Source organism: Phocoena sinus, chromosome 12 (assembly GCF_008692025.1).
Source record: "Phocoena sinus isolate mPhoSin1 chromosome 12, mPhoSin1.pri, whole genome shotgun sequence".
Classification (NCBI taxonomy): Eukaryota; Metazoa; Chordata; class Mammalia; order Artiodactyla; family Phocoenidae; genus Phocoena; species Phocoena sinus.
The window spans coordinates 51,122,324-51,140,102 of NC_045774.1; the positions used below are offsets into that span (position 1 = coordinate 51,122,324).

The window sequence follows — 17,779 nt, forward strand, 5'->3', positions numbered from 1 at the left end:
GACTGAAGCTGCCCATGCAGAAGGGGTTGGAGAAATGAGATGTTATACTTCCCGTGGCCTAAGTAGATGCCATAAAGGTGACCTGGTTAGCGCTGTCCCGAAAGGACCCCTCTAAGAAGGCTAAGTGCAAGGGCAAGGCCGTCTCAGCCCCACGTAGTGGTGTGAGGTGTTCCGTTAGAGTCGTAAGAGGTCAGTCACAGAGTTGAGCAGCAGGGAGGTCCTCATGGGAGTCCTGAAGAATCCACCCAGTGCCCCTCACAGAAAGCTAGCATGTCAGCATCTACCACACAAAAGGCCCTTAACTGGTCACTTCAGACTCTGCTGTTTCACTCTAATCTTCTATCCCCCTCATTCTGAGCCTAGAGAAGCCAAGCGAGCAGAGAGAGGAGAAGAGAGAGAAGAACAAGGCACCCCCTCTTCTCTGCTGCTGATCCTGGGCCAGGCCTAACCTAGAGGGAGGGAGAAGCTTTGAAATGCACACAAGTTTTCACTTTGACTGGTATTTAGGGTTTTTTTTTTAAATACCTCAATATGAAGCTATCTGAATCCCGCTGAAGGTGAAAGAAAGCTATGGCACATCAAGAGGTCAGAAATGGGGATCCAACAGAGCTTGTTTAAAGGAACTGGTAGGAAATTTTCAAGCTCTTTCATCATTGTACCCAACTGCATTTAATCCATTTTTTAAATGCTTACATTTTTAACTGTTCAATCTTTAATGTCACACAAACCTTACCTTAGAAAAAAGGCCTTCTGCCTCTATACTGTATCCTTTGAGGTCCTCATGTAATTCCTGCAAACACTGTATGACTCTTCTTTGATGTTCATCGTCCTTTAGCTCACGAGCTTTGATCAGAAAGTCATAGTGGTCCAGTGGTCCATGGCAAACAGCTAAAGCTTTTGAATAAACCTCTGTAGCAGCAGTTGGAGACATACTCTTGGCTGTCTGAACTGTATAGGCTATAAACAAAAATATATATAAAATTCTAGACTTTCTGAAATGAAGATATTTCATAGTGCTCTACATTATTTCTTAATGGCCACATTAAAAATTTAACCAGTTATAATTATATTTGAGCAGTTGTTATAAATATCACTTTGATGAAAATAATAATATAAAACACATTTTGTAACATAAATATATTTATAAATGTCTCAGTTTAATAAACCCCAAACTCATAAGCTATCACTACAACCCCTCTTCCAGGAAGAATGGAATGTCTGCTTTGCCTCCACTCCAATGAATGAGCCACCTTGGTTCGTCACATCCTTCTTCACAGCAGGGGTGGTACCTTTCTTTGCATTAGGCCTAAATCTGGTTCTTCAGTAAGAAGACAGAGACTTAGACACTAGTCACAAAGGGTTTTCTACTGCCTCTTTATTCGCTGTCTAAAACAACACAGCATTCAGATGTTACCACATTGAATTCAGCACACTGCTTGCGAGACTCCTTCCCTTTTCCATCACCTTTAGGTTGAACACAAAGAGTTGAGACACAACAGAGTGTCTGTTTCAAAGCAGGGAGGTGTGTTAATCCTTTTTTTAGCTTCTTGGGGAAGAAAATTGATTGTCTGTGGTAAGGTCCAGTTATAACTCCATTCCTTATCTGGGGCAGGTTCAGTGAGCAGCAAACTGGCACATTTTTAGACAAAGATTTTACAAGGGTATTTTGCCATTGTTTCTCTTGTTCCATTGAATACCATGTTTCCTTTATTTCAATAATATGAAAACTACGTAATTTAGGAAAAGAATTAACAGTCACAACATTATTTCCATCATTTTCTAAAAAAGGAAAAAAAAAAATCCTTAAATATACCATGACTGTTGGGGATAGGGCAGAGCTATCCTCTAATAACTGCTCTCCCTTTTTCTGAATAAAGGTTTTAGCTGGGTGCAAGGCTGCCGAGTGAAATATTCCATATCCTGGCCTCTCTGGCAGCCAGGATGGTCATGTGAACAATGGGATATAAGCTGAAATGTGTGCAGCTCCGCTCTGGAGCACTTAAAGGGAAAGGGTGAATCCCACTCCTCCCCTTCCCTTCCCTCCCTCTGACTGGAAAGAAAGTGCCATGACTGCAGCTGGAAGAGCCAACCTGGCAAGGAGAGGCGCACAGAATGCTGAGCAAAGCAGAGCAAAGTTCCCTAACAATGCTGAGCTGCCAAACCAGCTCTGGACCACCTGCCGGGATTTTTATGTAAAATAAATGTCTATCTTGCTTTTCAAGCAGTGTATTTTAGGGTCTCTTTGTTACGGAGGCCTAAATTGTACCCTAACTAATACAGGGGGCTTACAGCCTGCAAAAGAGAACCGGACTAAGGGTCTCTTGGAACCCTAAGCCTCATAGGACCAAGAACAAGGCTTGGGTTCATGTTGAAGCTGGAGGCATAGGTTGAGAGTTCCATAAGGTTTCCAGCAATTTGAGATGTCTACCAGAGTGGTATAAGAAACATATTTGCCCTTGGTCCACAGTCCCTAGTACGGAGCTCATAAAACCCTTGGAATTTCCTAAGTGATAGAGTGTTTTCTGTTTATCATAATGAGCCTCTTTCCATCCCACATATGCTAATGAACGTAGGGTAGGGCCCCAAGATAACCTCAGGACACGGCTGGTCCCCAGAAAGACCAAGTGTTTAGAAAGTTGGAACTTGCAGCCCCACCCACCAACTTGGGAGGGCAGGGGAGGCTGGAGATTAAATTCTATAACCACTTTTTTTTTGTATTTGAATACTCAAAGCAGCAGCTTTATTTATAATATTTAACAGCTGAAATGAACCCAAATGTCCATCAATTGATGAATGGGTTAATGATGGTATATCCACACAATGGAATATTACTCAGAAGTAAAAAGGATTAAAACTACTGATAAATATAACAATGTAGATGAATCTTAGAAGTATTACACTAATTGAAAAAAGCCAGAAGCAAAATTTAATTGTATATGACTACAGTATACAAAGTTCTAGAAAAAGCAAAACTTTTCTAGTGGAAGAAAGCAAATCAGTGGTTTCTAGAACCCAGGAATAGGGTTATAGGATTGGTAGCAAAGGGGTAGGAGCAAATTTTAGGGGTGATGGAGATATTCTATATTATGATTATGATGGTGGTTACATGACTGTATACATTTGTCATAACTCATTGACTTGTTCACCTAAAATCATGAATGTTATTTGTATATAAATTGTACTTCAATAAAGGTTTCACAGGAAAAAGGGAAACTTTGGGCTATAGATGCTGTTTTACAAGTTAGCTTTTAAAAATTATAGGGCTTCCCTGGCGGCACAGTGGTTAAGAATCTGCCTGCCAATGAAGGGGACACGGGTTCGAGCCCTGGTCCGGGAAGATCCCACACGCTGCAGAGCAACAAAGCCCATGTGCCACAACTACTGAGCCTGTGCTCTAGAACCCATGAGCCGTGACTATTGAGCATGCGTGCCACAACTAGTGAAGCCCTCATGCCTAGAGCTCATGTTCTGCAACAAGAGAAGCCACCACAGTGAGAAGCCCACGCACCGCAACAAAGAGTAGCCCCCACTCACCACAACTAGAGAAAGCCTGCGTGCGGCAACAAAGAGCCAACGCAGCCAAAAATTAATTATATAAGTAATTTTAAAAAATTATATGTTTACATGCTTCTATAAACACTCTTGAACAATAAGATATGGAGGGCTTCCAGGATGGTGAAAACATCAAGGTGCCAGGAAGGTGACATACCCAGAGAGGGCAACGGAAGCTCCACACCCCTGCTCCTATCCCTTGCCCTGTGCATCTCTTCCATTTGTCTGTTCCTGAGTTCTATGTACCCTTTATAATAAACTGATAAACATAAGTAAAGTGTTTTTTCTGATTTCTATGACCATTACTAGTAAATTATCAAATTTAGCTAAGTATCAACCCACTAAATTTGTAGTCAGACGTGCGGAAGTGTGGGTAGCTTGGGCAGCCCATTTGCAGCTGGCCTCTGAAGTGGGGCCACTTTTGTGGGATTGGCCCTTTAACTTGGGGGATCCGATGCTACCTCCAGGTAGATAGTGCCAGAACTGAATTGACGGACAACCATTAGTGTTGGAGGATTTGAGAACCTCACAACCAGGGAAAATGCTCTTTTCCACTCCCTGGAATCAACCAAGTAAGAAACCTAAGATAATGCTAATTTCCTTCTCCTCCATCCCACAAACCCTTTCCCCAGCCCTCAACCAGGTCCTCAGCCAATCAATCATCAGTGCTACTCAATTTTACATCCTAAATACTCTCTAATCCATTCCCTCCTCCCCTCTTCACACAACCACTCCAGCTGGGCCTCTTATTGTCTCTGGCTTGGCCTCCCTGTCTCTGATCACCTCCCGCCTCACATTTACCATGACCACACCACAATCTCTAAAAATATCTTCCATCAACTACAGGGATGATCTTGCTAAAATCTCAACGTGATTTTATCAATATTTTGCTTAAAATTCATCTCATTGTTTAAAGGCGTGGTTTTCTTTTTTTTTTTTTAAGGGAAACAGTTTTTTTTTTTTTTTTGGCTGTGCCAGGTCTTAGTTGCAGCACGCAGGATCTTTAGTTGCAGCACGTGGGATCTAGTTCCCTGACCAGGGATCGAACCCGGACCCCCTGCACAGGGAGCACAGAGTCTTAGCCACTGGGCCACCAGGGAATTCCCTAAAGGAGTGGTTTTCAAATGCAATTTTAACAGCAGCACCTTTTTCTATACAAAACTTTCCATCGGATCCCAAATTTATTTGAGAAAAGAAGAGGGGGTAACAAAGTCTTGACCTCTTCACATTTCCCTCATTCCCAAGCCCATATCACCCCATTTCCAAATCAGCCCCTAAGGCCACTTCCCCACCTTATAGGATCACATTAAGTAAGAATAGTGTGCAGAAAAGAGTTAACACAGCAGGCCTGAGACTACCGTCCTTAGCAATGCCTGCTTGCAAAAATGGGCCCTTGACTGGGAACTTGGGTTCCCACCATTCCCGGAAATGGTAAGAGTGACTCACTGTGCCTAAATGTTTGTATCGTATACAATGTGATTTATGCTGAACACCTAGTTTCCTTCTATAAGTCTGTAATTTTGGCACATGCTAGGCAGAGGGTGCCTTTGTAACCACGGCTCAACTCTAGGCATTGAGCCTATAATGAGCTTCCCTAATAGACAACATTTCACACCTGTTGTCACAGTAAGTTGCTGGAAGAATTAAGCATGTTCTGTTTGACTCTCCCGGGAGAAGACGCTTGTAAGCTTGTGCCTAATTTTCTCTGAACGTTGTCCCACATGCATTTTCCCTTTGCTACTTGTGCTCTGTATCCTTTCGCTATGATAAATCGTAGCTGTGAGTATAACCATATGCTGAGTCCTCTGAGTCTTCCTAGTAAATCACCAAACCTGGGGGTAGTCTTGGGGATTTCCAACACAGATAGTGTCCTCATTCTGAGGTTCAAGGAATACATAATAGGGGTGCAGCCTGCATTTTCAGACTACTCCCCCTCTACTGTTCAAAATGCATCTATTTTTTCGATACAAGAAATGACTGAGTACCACCACATGTAATGGGTAATAGGGAATATCAAAGTTGACTTGTTTTTTGGGTTTTTTAAAAAATTAATTTATTTATTTATTTTTGGCTGCATTGGATCTTTGTTGCGGTGTGCAGGCTTCTCTTGCGGAGCACGGGCTCTAGGCACGTGGGCTTCAGTAGTTGTGGCTCGCAGGCTCTAGAACACAGGCTCAGTAGTTGTGGAGCACGGGCTTAGCTGCTCCGCAGCATGTGAGATCTTCCCAGACCAGGGATCGAACCTGTGTCCCCTGCATTGGCACGCGGATTCTTAACCACTGCGTCACCAAGGAAGTCCCAAAGTTGACTTGTTTTAAGTGCGGGTGGAAGAACAAAAAAATTGCAGCAGTAACGTATCAAGATCAACTGGAAATAGCAAGTAAAATGAATTTGGGTACAGAGAAAATGGTTATGAAACTATTCTAAGTGGGAATAATACAGGCCCAAATTAGGATGGCAACAGCAAAAATGTTAGGAAGCGGGGTAGAATGGAAAATGCAAAGGTAGATTCAATAATGTGGGTTGCCTTCTAGTCAAACTGGATTGCTCACCATATCTCAAACATTTTCCATTCTTTCATTTCATAGCCATGCCTTTGTTCACAATGGTCCCAACTGGAGAGCCTCCTCCTCCAACCCTCTGCCAGCCTAATTTCTCCTCCACAAATCTCAACTCACCCTCAGCTCCCTACCACCAGATTTCCAAACTCACCTGTATCTACCCCATTCTCTTTTCTTTCCGCAGTTACAGCTTAAGAGCTATTTCTCTTTCCATCAAGGGCTATTAATGCCTTCACTCACCCTCTAATCAGTGGATTTCAATTTTTTGGAAAAAAAATCATGACCCAATATACACACAAATATACATAACTGAAGAACAAGTTTCATGAAGTAATAACTAATTTAGTAAAAGTATGAAATAGTAAGAAAAAAGGATCTTTCTATGCATGATATTCTCTGGTATTTTATACACATATATTTTTATTATTTATATCTAAAGAACCACTAGATTTAGTTATACTAAATGCCTTATATGATACTTATTTACCTTTTTGGGTTTTTTCCCCATCAGAACATATGCTCTTTGAAGGCAACAGTGTGTGACATGATTGGTGCTTATTAAATATTTCTTGAATCCCCTCCCTTCTTACATTTTCAGAGATATCATTCTCTTCATTAATCACCTCTGTACTATATCATCTCCCTCCCCCTCTCTACTAGCTTTTTTCATATCAGCTCAACCCTCTCCTCTTAAAATAATAACAACAACAACAAACAACCTCCTTGACTTGACACCTGCTCTCCCTCTTTCCCTTCATAGCCAAACCACTTGAAAGAGTTGCCTTTACTTTTTCTGGCTGCCCCCTCACATCCTGCTCATTTCTCAACCCACTATAATCAAGCTTCTACTGAGATGGCTTCTGCCAAGTTCATCCAATGCCTTTTTTTTAAAATATTATTTATTTATTCATTTATTTATTTTTGGCTGCGTTGGGTCTTAGCTGCAGCATGCAGGATCTTCATTGAGGCATGCAGGATCTTTCGTTGAGGCATGTGGGCTTCTCTCTAGTTGTGGCATGTGAGCTCCAGAGCCCACAGGCTCTCTACTTGTAGCACATGGGCTCCAGAGTGCATGGGCTCAGCAGTTGCTGCACGTGGGCTCTGTAGTTGCGGTGCACCAGCTAACTGTGGCGCACGGGCTTAGTTGCTCTGTGGCATGGGGGATCCTAGTTCCTCGACCAGGGATAGAACCCGTGTCCCCTGCATTGGAAGGCAGATTCTTAACCTCTGGACGACCAGGGAAGTCCCCACCCAATGCCTATTGTTGCCAAATCCAGTAGCTATTCCTCAGTCTTCATATTCCTGTTTACAGTTATAAAATATCTAATTTTTAAAGTTATTCATAGGAACCATCAGGACTGTGGGCAAAGTACATTGTTTCTATTGGGATCTGGCTTTGGAGCGGCTTAAAGTCCTTTGCTTCCACTTTTATTTTTACTAACCCAACATCTTTACTGAGTAGTTTATACTTCATTCACATTTCTCAAAAAAGAAAACCAAGTTACACTGAAGATGAGGCATCACTTCAGGCAATCAGCAGACATAAAAAGAGAATCAGAGGTTATCTAGTACTGCATATAAGAAGCTTGCAAGTCGCCATTCTATCCCAACAACAAGTAAAAAGCTGAAAAATCAATGTATCTTTTCAGATCCATAAGAGAAGGAAGGACACAGGACAAACTGCTGCCCCCAAGATTGAAAAGAAAGTGATTGGTGTAAATTAACCAATTAAAAGATTGTCAGAGTGGATCAAAACCCAAGACTCAATTACATGTTGACTAAAATAAACTCACTTTAAATTCAAAGACACATACATATGAATAGTAAATGGATGGATAGAGAAGAAACTAACACAACATTGTAAAGCAATTATAATCCAATAAAGATATTTTTAAAAAACGGATGGAAAAAAGTACACCATGCTAACACTAATCAAAAGAAAGCAAGAGTAGCTATATTAATTTCAGACAGACCAGACTTCAGAGCAAGGAAAGTTATCAGATATACAGAAGGATGTTACATAAAGATAAAAGAGTTGATTCTCCAAGAAGACATAACAATCGTTAATATATATGCACCTAACAACAGACCATCAAGTTAAACTACATGAGGTAAAAATTGATAGAACTATAAGGAAAAATAGATGAATCTACTATCATAGTTGGAGACTTCAGTACCCCTCTAGCAGAAATGGACAGATCCAGTAGGCAGAAAATCAGTAAGGACTTAGTTGAACTCAACAACACCATTAATCAACTGGCTAAACTTGACATCTATAGAATAATTCATCCAACAACAGCACAATACACATTATTCTCAAGCTCACACAGAACATTCACCAAGATAGATCATATTCTGGGCCATAGAACACACCTTACCAAAGTTAAAAGAACAGAAATCATACAATGTCTGCCATCAGACCACAATGGAATTAAACTAGAAATCAATAACAGAAAGATAAATGGAAAATTCTAAAAGATGCAGAAACTATGGGACTTCACTGGTGGCACAGTGGTTAAGAATCCACCTGCCAATGCAGGGGACACAGGTTCGATCCCTGGTCCAGGAAGATCCCACGTGCCGCACAGCAACTAAGTCTGTGTGCCACAACTACTGAGCCTGCGCTCTAGAGCCCACAAGCCACAACTACTGAAGCCAGCACGCCTTAGAGGCCGTGCTCTGCAACAAGAGAAGCCACCACAATGAGAAGCCTGCACACCTCAACGAAGAGTAGCCCCTGCTCGCTGCAACTAGAGAAAGCCCACACGCGGCAATGAAGACCCAACGCGGCCAAAAAAAAGTTTTTTTAATTTAAAAATAAAATAAAATATGCAGAGACGAAACAACACACTTCTAAATAACATGTGGGTCAATGAAGAAACCTCAAGATAAATGTAAAAATTTTTCGAGTTAGATGAAAATGGAAGCACAATTTATCAAAATTTGTGGGATGCAGCAAAAGCAGTGATTAAAGGGAAATTTATAGCAATGAATGTATATATTAGAAAGAAGAAAGATCTAAAATCAATCAACTAAGTTTCCACCTTAAGAAACTAGAAAAAGAAAATTAAATCCAAAGTAAGCAGAAGAAAAGAAATAAGAGCAGAAATCAGTAGAATTGAAAACAGGAAACCAACAGAGAAAATCAATGAAACCAAACACTGGCTCTTTGAAAAGATCAATAAAATTGATAAGCCTCTAGCCAGGCTAACAAGGAAAAAGGAGAGAGGAAACTAATTGCTAATATCAGAAATGAAAGAGGGATATCACTATAGATCCCATGGACATTAAAAGGATAATAAAGGAATACTATGAATGACTCAACCCATAAATTTGAGAACCTAGGTGAAATGGACAAATTCCTTGAAAGACACAATCAGCCAAAATTCACACAAGAAGAAACAGACAATCTAAATAGGCCTGCATCTATTAAAGAAACTGAACCAGTAATTAATAGTCTTCCAAAATAGAAAGCATCAGGCACAGATGGGTTCACTGGTGAATTCTACCAAACATTTAAAGAATTATACTAATTCTCTACAACCTCTTTCAGAGGATTAGAAGCAGAAGGAATACTTCCTAACTCATTCTATGAGGCCAGCATTTCCCTAATACCAAAATAAGACAAAGACATTACAAGAAAAGAAAACTCCACCAATATCTCTCATGAACATAGATGCAAAAATCCCTAACAAAATACCACCAAATCAAATCCAGCAATGTATACAAAGAATCTCACACTATAAACAAGTGAGAATTATCCCAGGAATGCAAGGCTGGTTCAACCTTTTTTCTTTTCTTTTTGGCTGTGCCATGTGGCATGCAGGATCTTAGTTCCCTGACCAGGGATCGAATCCATGCCCTCTACAGTGGAAGCATGGAGTCTTAACCACTGGACCACCAGGGAAGTCCCTGGTTCAACATTTTAAAATGAATTGATGTAATCCATCACATCAACAGACTAAAGAAGAAAAATCACATCATCAGATCAATAAATGCAGAAAAAGCATCTGAAAAAACTTATACACATTCATGATAAAAACTCTCAGTAAACTAGGAATAGAGGGAACTTCCTCATCTTGATAAAGAATACCTACAAAAAAACCTACAGCAAACATCATACTTAATGGTAAGAAACTAGATGTTTCCCACTAAGATCAAGAACAAGGCAAGGATGTCCCCTCTCCTCACTCCTTATCAACATAGTACTAGATAAATCCATAAGACAAGAAAAGGAAATAAAAGGTATACAGATTGAGAAGGAAGATATAAAATGGTCTGTTTCCAAATGACATGGTCATCTATACAGAAAATACAAAGAATCAATAAAATAACTCCTGGGACTAACAAGTAATTATAGTAAGGATACAAGGTTAATATACAAAAGTCAACTGCTTTCATATACGCCTTCAATGAACAAGTGGAATGTGAAATTAAAAACACAATACCAGGACTTCCCTGATGGTCCAGTGGGTAAGACTCTGTGCTCCCAATACAGGAGGCCCAGGTTTGATCCATTGTAGGGGAACTAGATCCTGCATGCATGCCGCAACTAAGAGTGCACATGCCACAACTAAGAAGTCCACATGCCACAACTAAGAAGTCCACATGCCACAACTAAGAAGTCCACATGCCGCAACTAAGAGTCTGCATGCCGCAACTAAGAAGTCCACATGCTACAACTAAGAAGCCCGCATGCCACAACTATGAGCTCACATGCCACAACTAAAGATCCCACATGCCATAACAAAGGATCCTGCATGCTGCAACTAAGACGGAACAACCAAAATAAATAAATAAATATATATATATATATTTTTAAAAACACAATACCATTTACATTAGCACCCTCCAAAAATGAAATACTTCGGTGTAAATCTAACAAAATATGTACAAGATCTATATGAACAAAACTACAAAACTCTGATGAACAAAATCAAAGAACTTAAAAATGGAGAGATATTCCATGTTCACGTATAGGAAGACTCAATATTGTCAAAATGTCAGTTCTTCCTAACTTGATCTATAGATTCAAAGGAATCTCAATTAAAATCCTAGCAAGTTATTTTGTGGATACTGACAAAATAATTCTCAAGTTTAAATGAAGAAGCAAAAGACTCAGAATAACCAACACAATACTGAAGAAGAAAAACAAAATTGGAGGACTGACACTACTCAACTTTAAGACCTACTATAAAGCTACAATAATCAGGACAGTGTGGTATTGCCAAAAGAATAGACAAATAGATCAATGGAACATAATAGAGTCCAGAAATAGGCCCACATAAATATAGCCAATTGATCTTTGACAAAGGAGCAACGGCAATACAATGGAGCAAAGATAAGTCTTTTAAACAAATGATGCTGGGACAACTGGACATCCACATGCAAAAAAAATGAATCTAGACACAGACCTTAAACTCTACACAAAAATTAACTCAAAATGCATCATAGATCTAAATGTAAAAGAAAAAACTATAAAACTCCTAAAAGATAACATGGGAGAAATACAGGAGACACAGGAGAAACCTAGATGAGCTTGGGTATAGCTTTGACTTTTTAGATACAACACCAAAGGCACAATCCATGAAAGAAATCATTGATAAGCTAGACTTCATTAAATTAAAAACTTCAGTTCTGCAAAAGACAATGCCATGATCTCAAAAGACAAACCACAGACTGCGAGAAAATATTTGCAAAGGACCCATCTCATAAAGGACTATTATCCAAAATATACAAAGAACTCTAAAAACTCACAACAAGAAAATAAACAATCTGATTAAAAACTGGGCCAAACGGGACTTCCCTGGTGGTGCAATGGTTAAGAATCCGCCTGCCAATGCAGGGGACACAGGTTCGAGCCCTGCTCTGGGAAGATCCCACATGCCACAGAGCAACTAAGCCCGTGCACCACAACTACTGAACCTGTGCTCTAGAGCCCGCGAGCCACAACTACTCAGCCCACGTGCCACAACTACTGAAGCCCATGTGCCTAGAGCCCGTGCTCTGCAACAAGAGAAGCCACTGCAACGTGAAGCCCGTGCACCACAACGAAGAGTAGCCCCTGCTTGCTGCAACTAAAGAAAGCCCACACGCAGCAACGAAGACCCAACGCAGCCAAAAATAAAACTAAAATAAAATAAATTAAAAAAAAAAAACAATTGGGCCAAAGACTTTAACAGAAACCACACCAAAGAAGATATACAGATGACAAAGAAGCATATGAAAAGATCTCCACATCATATGTCATCAGGGAAATGCAAATTAAAAGAACAATGAGAAGGAATTCCCTGGTGGTCAGCAGTTAGGACTTGGCACTTTCACAATCCCTGGTCAGGGAATGCAAGCTATGTGGCAAGGCCAAAAAAAAAAAAAAAAAAAATTAGATACCACTACACACCTATTAGAATGGCCAAAATCCAGAACACTGACAAATGCTGCCCAGTATGTGGAACAATAGGACCTCTCTTTCCTGGTGAAAATGCAAAATGGTACAGCCACTTTAGGAGACAGTTTGGCGGTTTCTTACAAAACTAAACATACTCCTACCATACAATCCAACAATCATTATCCTTGGTATTTACCCAAAGAAGCTGGAAATTTACGTCCACAAAAAAACCTGCACACACATATTTATAGCAGCTTTATTCATAATTGTCAAAACTTGGAAGCAACAAAGATGTTCTTCAGTAGGAGAATGGATAAATAAACCGGTACATCCAGACAATGGAATATTATTCAGCACTAAAAAGAAATGAGTCTATCAAACCATGAAAACACATGGAAAAAACTTAAACGCACATAACTAAGTGAAAGACCAATTTGAAAAAGCTACATACTGTAAGGTCCTATATTCTAATGATATGACATGGAAAAGGCAAAACTATTGACAGTAAAAAGATCAGTAGTAAACAAAGGGAGGGGGTAGGTAGGAAGAAGGTGTGAATAGGCAGAGCACAGAGGATTTTTAGGGTAGTGAAAATACCCTAAAATATACTGTAATGTGCATATGTGTCATTGTACGTTTGTCCATATTCGTAGAATGTACTACACCAAGAACCCCACTGTAAACTATGGACTTTGGATGATGATGCTGTGTCAATGTAGGTTCATCGACTGTAACAAATGTACCTCTCTGGTATGGGATGTTGATAATTGGGGAGTATTGATAACAGGGGACATATGGGGGGCAGGAGGTATATGGGAAATCTCTGTAACATTCCTCTGAATTTTGCTGTGAACCTAAACTGCTCTAAAAAATATCAGTCTTTTTAAAAAGAAAAAGAAAGAGAGAATCAGTCAGGCAAGACACTCAAGGCTGAGAGATTGGCCAGCTTAGGCCTGGACAGCAGCTGTATAAATTGAATCACAAAAGACTTCTCAAAAGCTGCACTAAATTAAATCTGTTACTGCATCAGTATACACAAATTATGTGATGCTGCTGCCATATTATTTTGATTTGTATTGTCTTATTGTACTCCAAATGGACAGTGGGAAAATGCCATTCTGAAGATCCACAAACTAATCTACAAACATAAATGTAAGATTTTAGAGGCACAAAAAGTCTGCGCTGTTCTAATACCTCAATTTTGTACCTTATTTCACTACTTTCTCCTAAACGAAGTTTAAGGAAGATCCCACTATACTCCATAGCCCACTTGTTATAAGATTTACTCAATATCATGATGTCTTAGCATCTGAATAATCTATTATAACTTTCTAGATAGTATTTTAACAATTACTTCAATTTTTCTCCCCAAGGAAAATAAATGAGTTTCCCCAGGCTCTGAGTGTATTTGTTATTACTTCAATTCCCCCTGCTTCAACTTTTTTTTGAAGTGAACATAACCTCCAGATTTTATTGTCTTCACAATAAAACAAAAGATGAAGTTTAGAACTGGAGTACTTAGCCCTTTCTCTTATCTCCTCCCAGTTCAAAATGCTTGCTGGTCTTAACAGTCAGCACTCTCTAACTCTGCAGCACTTTCTAGGCTCAATGCATTCAAGCCTCAGCACAATCTCCATTTGTAGTTTTAGCCTTTTTTCCAGAAAAGCAGCTTAGTCTGCTTCCTGTCATAAGACCGCTTTCCCTGAGCATTCAGAGAGTCCTTGCCCTTCTTGTCCTGTGTCCCTCTGTGGGTTTAATGCTTGGCATGCTTCTTACAGTTAGTTTGGCAAGTTTCAGGGATATACGCCATGTTTGTCTGTTTGTGGGGGTGCTGTTGGCAGGGGAAGAAGCGATTTCCCCCAATATTTAAGTTTTCATCTGAAGACAGAGGTTTAGAACAAAAAAATTCTTCTGCAGTATTACAGTCGATGCTAATATGTTCCACTTAAACAGTCTCATGGCATTAGTAAGTAATATAATAGGGACTTCTCTGGTGGTCCAGTAGTTAAGACTCCTTGCTCCCAATGCAGGGGGCCCAGGTTCAGTCCCTATTCAGGGAACTAGATCCCGCATGCTGCAACTAAGATCCTGCATGCCACAACTAAAAGATCCCACACGCCGCAACAAAGATCTCGTGTGCCACAGCTAAGACTCGGCACAGCCAAATAAATAGATATTTTTTAAAAAATAATAAGTAATATAATAAACCACATTTATGCTCTTCTTAATGACACATGGTAACCTATAACACAGAAAGAAGAGGCAATTCAACAGCAACAATTATAAAAGAAATTAGAAAAAGGCAAATTGTCACTAACAGCCCTAACAAGAATTGTTAGGTACATGTAGGTTGTTTTTTTTTAAACAAGGTCTTGACTTGGGGTCCATGACAAGTCAACTGGCAGGGAATGGGGGGATGGTCTGAGAGCCCTCTGAAATTAAAAGAAAATTGTGTGTGTGTATGTTTTTGCATTTCTTCTGAGGTAAGATCTCTAAATATACTACAGATTCCTTCAGATTTTCAAACAAGTGAACAAAAACTGATTAAGAACCACTGTTTTAAAAATAATTGTCAAAACAGTTTTAGAAGGAAATTCTATTAATAGCAGCTCACATTTATTGAGCACCTACTGTGTGCCAGGGACTAGGTTAAGTAACTTAACATAATTATTTGTTTTACTCCTCACAATAATCCTATTATACAAATAACTTAAAAATCCATGGATATGGATTTATATATACTACCAAATGTAAAACAGATAGCTAGTGGGAAGCAGCCAAATAGCACAGGGAGATCAGCTCCGTGTGGTGCTTTGTGACCACCTAGAGGGATGGGATAAGGAGGGTGGGAGGGAGACGCAAGAGGGAGGAGATATGGGGATATATGTATGCATATGGCTGATTCACTTTGTTGTAAAGCAGAAACTAACACACCATTGTGAAGCAATTATACTCCAATAAAGATGTTAAAAAAATAATAATTAAAATAAAAATCCATGGATAAATCTGTTCATTGATTCATTCACTCAGGTTTCTTGAGAACCAACTATAGCTCAGGCACTATTCATGCCACTGGTGAAACAACAATTAAAAACAAATTTCTTTCCTTATGGAGCCTTCCCTCCAGTCAAGGGGAAGAGAGACAAAAAATTAAATAAAGAGCAACAACAGATCACATAATAATCAGTATGCTGGTGAAAATAAAACAGAGTGATATCCTAGGACCTCTGACCAACAGCATGGCATCCCCAGGGAGCTCAACAGAAGTACAGAATCTCAGGCCCTACCCTAGGGGTCTGAATCAAAAGTTGCATTTTTAACAAAATACATAGGTGTTTCATATGCACACTGAAGACTGAGAAGCACTATGCTAGGGAATGACTGAGGACTCCTATAGATTATGAGGAAAAGCTTCCCTGTGGAAGTGACATAAGTTGACACCTGAATGCCCAAAGGAGTCAGCCCAGAGGAAGATCTGGGAGAACTTCCCAGGCAGAGCAAAGAGCTCTGGCAAAAACCCTAAAGTGAAAATGGAAATAAGCTTCACGTTTTCAAAGAAAGAAAAGAAAGTCTACGTGGCTGATTTAAATGAACAAGGTGGAGTATGTTACAAGGTGAAGTTGGAAAGGAGAGGAAGGACCAGATCATGTAGGGTCTTGTAAGCCAAGGTAAATAGTGTGAATGTGATAGGATTACGATCAAGTAGAAGGTTTTGATCAGGGGTGTGTCACAATTTGTTTTTTAAAAGATTAATCCATTTGTAGAAAATAAGATAATAGAAATTCAAAAGGAAAGCTGAAATGGAGGAATAGTATGATATTCAATAATGCTATTATATATTATATATAATATACATATATTTTTATATATGTATGTATTTTTATATTGTATGGTATTCAATAAAACTATTATACATATATATATAATACATATATATGTAAATTTTTTTAAGTGGAAGCAGAGAGACTAGTTAGGAAACTCTTAACAATAGTACAGTTCAGAGATGTCTATGATTTGGACCAGAGAGTTAGCACTGCAAGTTGCAGGTTAAGTAAACTGACCAAGATCATATAGTTAATAACAACAGCAGCAACAATTGCTAACCTTTAGTGGGTACTCACTAAGTGCCAGGTACTTTTCTAAGTACTTTACATACCTTCATTCATTTAATCTTCACAACCACCCTATGATGCAGGTACTAACATATTCCTACCTTAAAGGTGAAGACACTAAGGCACAGAGGGACTAAGTAAGTAACCTGTCCATGTTCCCATAGCTAGGCAGTGGCAGAGCCAGCATTTGTACCTACAGGTCCAGCAGGGAGGCAGGATGTTATAGTGGAAGCAGCATGGGCTCCAGAGTCATACCCTCCAGATTTATCTCCTGACTCCACCATTTTGACTCTGGATCATGGCAGCTTGGGCACATGATCACCATCCTAGCCAACGATGCCTAAGAGGAAGTCAGCTTCTGCCAAAATTTCTCCTGATACTCTTCAAAAGGAGACCAGGACAGAAACTCATTCCTTCCTGCCTTTGTACTTTTACCTGTGAAATTAAGATAGCTGGACTGCTGCAAGCACCTTAAGAACATGAGGGGAAATGCTGCTCACACACTGAGGACAATAATCTTGACATATGTTGTGATAGTTAATTTTATTTGGCAACTTGACTGGGCCATCGAGTGCCTATACATTTAGTCAAACATTATTCTGGATGTGTCTGTGAGGATGTTTCTGATGAGGTTAACACCTGAAACGGAAGACTGAGTAGACTGTCCTCCCTTATGTGGGTGGGCCTCATCCAATTACTTGAAGCCCTGAACAGAACAAAAGGCTGACCTTCCCCTTAGTAAGAGGGAACTCCTTCCCCCTGACTGCCTTTAAGCTGGAACATCGGTTTTCTCCTGCCTTTGAACTCAAACTGAAACATCAGTTCTTCATGGGTCTTAAGCCGGCCAGTCTTTGGACTAGAACTACACTATGGGCTCTCCTGGATCTCAGGCCTTCGGACTCAGACTGGAATTACACTACCAACTCTCCTGGGTCTCTGGGTCTCCAGCTTGCTGACTGTAGATCTTGGGACTTGTCAACCTCCGTAATTGCATGAGCTGATTCCTTATAATAAATCTCTTTCTAAATGTATATACACCTTATTGGGTCTGTCTCTCTGGAGAACCCTGACTAAAACATATGTCATAAAGCTTAACTGTGTTGACACTGTCTCCATAGAGCTGAGAAATAACAACAAAGGGGATGTGTGGTCTCTGTGTTTTTTGG

At 39.8% G+C, this 17,779-nt stretch overlaps 1 protein-coding gene and 1 pseudogene across 2 annotated transcripts in view; both read right to left on the reverse strand.

Annotated features, from left to right (window-relative positions):
* Positions 1–17,779, reverse strand: part of AFG1L (AFG1 like ATPase) — a 192,872-nt gene that overhangs the window by 161,589 nt on the left and 13,504 nt on the right. For both annotated transcript variants that reach the window (XM_032651760.1, XM_032651758.1), the window contains exon 2: positions 734–957. In XM_032651760.1, the coding sequence (XP_032507651.1) occupies positions 734–957 (224 nt within the window). The remainder of the gene's footprint in view (positions 1–733; positions 958–17,779) is intronic.
* On the reverse strand, positions 14,005–14,311 carry LOC116763694 (annotated as a pseudogene).